The sequence below is a fragment of the Coenobita brevimanus genome, chromosome 51 (assembly GCF_032717465.1).
Source record: "Coenobita brevimanus isolate Jiangsu-jjx chromosome 51, ASM3271746v2, whole genome shotgun sequence".
In the NCBI taxonomy this organism is placed as follows: domain Eukaryota; kingdom Metazoa; phylum Arthropoda; class Malacostraca; order Decapoda; family Coenobitidae; genus Coenobita; species Coenobita brevimanus.
Window position 1 is genome coordinate 36,153,668 of NC_137004.1, and position 6,000 is coordinate 36,159,667.

Here is a 6,000-nt window from a genome sequence, read left to right on the forward strand (position 1 = left end):
TACACTCACAGGGTGGGGTCTGGGGTGTTTGAGGTGTGTATGTGTGTGGTGAGCATCTGGGGTGTGTCTGAGGTGTGTGTGGTGTGCATCTGCGGTGTGTCAGAGTGTGTCTTAAGGGTGCATCCAAAGACGGACGGCACTTTTGGGGATGTGTTGGCAAGGTGGATACGGTTGGGGTGGGTGTGGCTGTCGAAAGTGTCCTTTGACTTGGTTTATTCTTGCTACCGTTTGTAGCAGTGACAAGCCAGATAGTTGCCTGTAAGCCAGAAAACCATTTATAGCGCTGGGTGGTAACCATATAATCAACCCATAAGTGTTCCCTATGTGTCAGCAAGTTGGGATGGCGGAGAGTTAGTGCACCTCCCCGTAAAACAACTAAAAGAAAAACGTCTACCCCTTATGGGATTATGGTTTCTGGCTACAGATAGATAGATAGATAGATAGACAGATAGACAGACAGATACCTGAAATTAGTTTATCCAACTATGTTCAGTATTTAAAAGTAAAGGCATTCGGGAGAACTACTGCCGAAATCTCTCTCTCTCTCTCTCTCGTACCGGGAATAATGACTATTGTACAGTACATTATATCTGAAATTAGTTTACCCGAGTATGTTCAGTATTAATTGAGTATAAAAAGATAAGGCACTGGGACAAGAACTGAGTATGTTCAGTATTAAAAAGTAAAGGTATTCAGGAGAGAACTGTTGCTGAAATAGTAGCTCTTGTAACATGATTTGCTTGCAGCCTACCGTACGATATTATATGCAAATGACGTATAGACTTCAGTAACATGCTTTACCCTTTGACTGTATGCGATTTTTATATCCCGAGGAAAACTGTCAGGCTTTATTTAGCTGCACACAAAGGCAGGATATTTTGCAGGGAAAAATGATCATTGGTATTTAAGCGCATGTATCATATGTTGTGTTTACACCAAAAGTTGTGGCCCTCGCACACTACGAGATATTTCGAATTTAAATTACTTTTTTCTTTTAATACTGAAATGTACAGACATCACAGAGAGAAATATTACTCTTCTATTGGTGCGGTAAACTGCATTACCAGTGGATGTATCGTATGGTTTGTTTACAGCGGGAGAAATAATACCTACACTGTATCTGAATTATTGTACTTTTTCCCAGATCACATCATCGTACACATTCATAATTACTGAATCCAATTTGTATATTATCTTTATTTAGCAACGATCAGTTTCACTCCGAAACGTGATTTTTTTTTCTTACTAATTTTGCACCTCATCATCGTGCCCTATTATGGATTATTAAATATCCTCAATGTACACTGTCTGTTGTATAACGCCTTCCTTACTCAGCATCGATTTCTTGTGCACGACAGGTTCTCTCATCGCGTTGTCTCACCTCCACGTGGTCTATCTCCTCATCGTCATCTTCAGGCGGCTCCACCTTCATTTTAAGTTTTTACATGTTACATCTACTTCAGGGTCACGTCTCTGCCTGCCCTGACATTGGTGGGGTGCCGGATGCCTTTTGACTTAACTGAGGTCAATATTCTCTAGTTTGCTCAGCGTGATTTCCAACACCTCTTCCTCATTCTCTTCACCCCAGTGACGTCTTTTTCTACTAGTTCTTGATATGCCATTACAGACGATATAATTCACTTTAGGAGGGACTGCTTTAACCTACAGGGGTTGAAAATAGTCTGCTTGAGGATATCACTTGAGGAAACTGTTTCAGCGAAATAATAATCATCTGAAAGGTGCAAGAATCAACAACAACAACAACAAAAATCAGACTGAAGGAGTTAACTATTCATCAAGCATTGCACATCCAGTTACTTTCTTTAATATCATCCGTATCATTTTAACACGGACAATGTGCATAACTAACATACAGTGAGATTAAGGGGCCATAGTGCATCAAAGTAACCTCTTGGATGATATTTACACATGTTTGCATACACAATATATAAGAACGTACAGTAGAATATTCACGTACGATATTACACCTTAACGCTCTCATGTATGGTACCGTATTTGTTTTTAAAATGGTAATGTATTCCGCATTAACCCTTTAAACACAGTGCCTCCAAACGATTTTATTCAGGTTAGAAGAAGCTTTTTGAACTGAAGGCGTTAGATACAGCCTTAATGCATTCGCCGTCACAGGTCAATAATATCACTGAATAAAACCACCTGATTAAAATAAAGAATACGTCATGAGAGAGAAGAGGTTAATAACACGGAAGAGAATATTAAGCCATCCACTCCGATAATATGTTTCTTATTATTGTCTTGCTGGTTAATAGGCTATTATGGTGTTTATGACAAAATTTTCATACTGGATGGGTTAGATGCAGCCTATAATAATCCCTTATTACTACAAATTCTTCCTGAGTTGTGTCAAATCGCTCGAAGTTGGAAAGGATGTCATCGGATTGAAGGGGTGACCTGCGGAAATTAGTTACTCAGGAAGAGGTGTCGGGGAGCCTACCAAGCCCACGAGACCATGACCCTTTGTGACCTAGTTTCAGGGACAGTAGCAAGGGAGGGTTAAGGGAGATGTGCCACGTGAAGCATAGGGGAAGCAAGGTGAAAAATTTAATATCTGGCGGTAACATGAATTACTTGAAAAGGGAGAGTAAAGCTGGATGAAGCAAAGATTATGATTAACAGGAAGAGATAGAAGTGGCAGGGTGAAACTAAAGGTCTGGTTAATAGGAAGGGATATATGTGTACGAAGTGGGGTGAAGCAAAAGATCTGTGTGTGTGTGTGTGTGTGTGTGTGTGTGTGTGTGTGTGTGTGTGTGTGTGTGCCGAGAGTGTCATGGTGCTGTGTGTGTGTGTGTTTAAGTTCGTTATAACTCCGGTGATGATGTTTGGCGTCCCTCAAAGCACCCGGCTCACCTCAGCCCTTTGACAACAACTCCACAAATTGACCCTTCCATGTTGAACCTCCAGTTGATGCTGAAGCCGCTAGTGTAATTTGTGCGACAGTTCCTAGTTCAATTTGCACAACATTAAGCGGTTTTCCTACAAAGACAGCTGCTAGTAATTTAGGCAGTCAGTCAAGCTACGTGTCTATAGTCAGACGCCTGAATCTTGGGTGGGGTGGCTAAGAAGAAATTGGCTCCAAGTGATTTTACCCTCCTCCATCAGGTAGCTCTTTCTCCAACTCCCTCACTAATACATCTCTCCATGCCATCTCTCCATCTTGTCCTAGGTTTCCCCCACCCCCTCTCTCTTTCCTCCACACTCAAATACACTTTCATAGTCAGCCTCTCATTTTCCATTCTCTCGACATGGCGAGACTGTTTAAAGGTGCACTTCTGGTGGTTTTCAGCACATTCACATTAAAACAACCCTTCCTCACTTCCTCTTTTGTCTGTCTAACTCCATGTAACCCCACCTGCTCCTCTCAGTTAACTCATTTCCAGTGCTCTCGCTCTTGACATCTGTTTTTCAACGGATGTGTTAAAGTTTAATCATGTTCTTCTGTCTTCCTTAAAATCCCTAAAGTTTTGCTTCCCTACTTCTCACATCCTTACAAGTTCCCTTCCTAGAACCTTATGCAGATCACTCTACAGTAAATCCTTTATTTAGAAACCAGTTTCTCTGAACCCCCTCAACTATCCTTTTCAAATGTCTCCTCTGCTATGAGCCTCCCCATTTTGAGCCTGTTATGCTGAATCCCACTAATTTATGCTGCTTACATTGAGTTCCTCGAAAGATCATCATGAACGGGATCGTCTGTTCTTATTACGCTGAACCACTTTAAATATCCTTTTTGAAATGGTCTGCCAGTCCTGAATCTTGAACTTTGAGTCTCCACTTTGGAAGCTTTTATGCTATACGACCGCTGTTGCTTCCTCTGTATCAGTTATTCTTAACTTTAACTGGTGCTCGCACCTTTTCAATTCTCATAATATTTTCTTGCATTTTCCACCCCTCCCTCTCCGCTAATGAAAGAGACGTTAATGTTCAGATCGGGTAAAACCACGCGCTTTATTTATTTGGCTCCTTGCTTTTGTTTCTGAATATTAACTTCACAGTGACTGTCTATCTGCTTAGTGATTGAATGATCCTACTCGAATCAAAACTGGTACATGCATTGTATGTGAGTCTTGAAAAAAGTGATATATTTTTTATGCTCGTCGATCAAATGTCAGGGTCAAAGGACTTGGGTTAGGATCAAAGTCCGGGGTGCGGCGTTATCTTGTGAATGTCTGATCCGATTTAAATAAGAACAGATACATGGACTCTTTGTGATGAAGGGAAGAACTGATTTGATTTTGGTGTAGGCCGACTGAAGGCCAAGGTCACACATCAGTATCAAAGCTCAGGTGTTGCGTCGTTTTCCTCTTCAGCCACCATCTTTAGGTCCTTGTTATCAGCTATGCATGGCTTTTTTTTTTTTTAACTACAGTGTTGAATACTTGTATTGTCATAGCTTTGGCCCAAAGGAAAGCTATTAGCATCATACACAGGAGAGTGGGTATCGCTCACTACCCCGACTCCCCGCCGAAATTTGTAAATAGTTAAAGAAAAACTTGTTTTGCGTGACCATAGACCAAACCGAAAGTAATTGTTTGGTTCAAAGAAACTAAGACTAGGAGTTCGGGGAAAGAGCATAGCCTCTGACCCCCAGTTATGACCCGTCAGAATGAATTCAGTTTTTAAGATGAAAGAGTGAAAGGTTTGCTTGGGTATATTAAACAGGATTAATGATGCTGTATGCATCACAGCAACTGCACTTTGGTACTTGGGGAGAGCACACAATCCCCATGCTACACCCCCCAGGATAACAGCCACAATTATCGATATGAAGGTATTACATTTCGCTTTGTGCATAGATACCTAAGTAGGTATAGGAAGTAAGTTTGGATGTTGGGAAAAGGGTCGCAGCGACAGCCTCCCCAGAGAAAATATTCAGTTTTTCTAATGAATGGGTATATAAGTGGGAGTCATATATTGGTGTGTATACAGTGGATGTTGACGTGATCGAGTAAGTGGACTGGCATGAACAAATCATGACTGGTGCATAATGCAAACGGGTAACTATAATTTTGAAGATTTAACTGAAAATTTCAAGCTGACTAACTCGAACAACACGAGCTAACACTGCCAGGAAAGGATAACAATAATAATAATAATAAAAATAATAATAATAATAATAATAATAATAATAATAATAACTTGAAAGCACTCAGAGACAGCATACCTCCTTCAATGCCGGATCGGGATCCGTCCCCAAATTTAATCAATTCTCTCTTAGCCCATGGCCCACCCTTTCACAAAATTTCATTGAAAATCATTGAGAACTTTTGGAGATATCGTGTGGACAAACAAACAAACATGGGTGAATACATAACCTCCTCCAATTTCGTTGGCGGAGGTAGTAATAATAATGTAACCACCATTTTCCCCAACAGCTATCTCCCGTGCTGAACCCTATCATCTACTTCTACTCGCACCCCCGCCTGAGGAAGGGCATGATGGCCACCCTGACCTGCTGCTTCAGAGACCCGCCCCCGGAGCTTCTGGAACTGCCCGAGACCAAGAGCATGACGGAGAGCAAGTGACGCGTCCACCACCAACACCACCACTGCCCGCTCGGAGGAATGTCTCAAGGAATATCCCTCTCGCGATGGGCAGGCAATGGCGAAGAGGAGGAAGAAGAGACGGCGAGGTGGGAGATGTGTGAGTTGGCTACAGTGACTGGGAGACACTGGGTTCATCAGGATGGGTATTTGGGTAGACATCCTGGTTGGTAACACTGGCTGCCTCCTCTTGTGGGGCTCCATGACAACAAAATAGGTAACACTAAGAAAATGAAAAAAAAAAAAATTGTAAGATTCTTATTTACTGTCTACAAGAAATGCTCGTAATAAGAAGACAACAGATTCTTAATGAAAAAATACTCACGTTCTGAAGAAAGAACAGAAATCTACAAACGTGTAATTATTATACATAATTTTAAAATGCACGTTCATACAAAAAAAAAAAAAAAAAAAAAAAAAC

At 41.2% G+C, this 6,000-nt stretch overlaps 1 protein-coding gene across 1 annotated transcript in view; it reads left to right on the top strand.

The window, feature by feature from the left end:
* Positions 1–5,790, top strand: part of LOC145400108 (visual pigment-like receptor peropsin) — an 80,116-nt gene extending 74,326 nt beyond the window's left edge. Inside the window, exon 7 of the mRNA XM_080272618.1 lies at positions 5,412–5,790. Within this exon, the coding sequence (XP_080128744.1) occupies positions 5,412–5,561 (150 nt within the window). The 3' untranslated portion in view covers positions 5,562–5,790. The remainder of the gene's footprint in view (positions 1–5,411) is intronic.
* Positions 5,791–6,000: the final 210 nt, after the last annotated feature.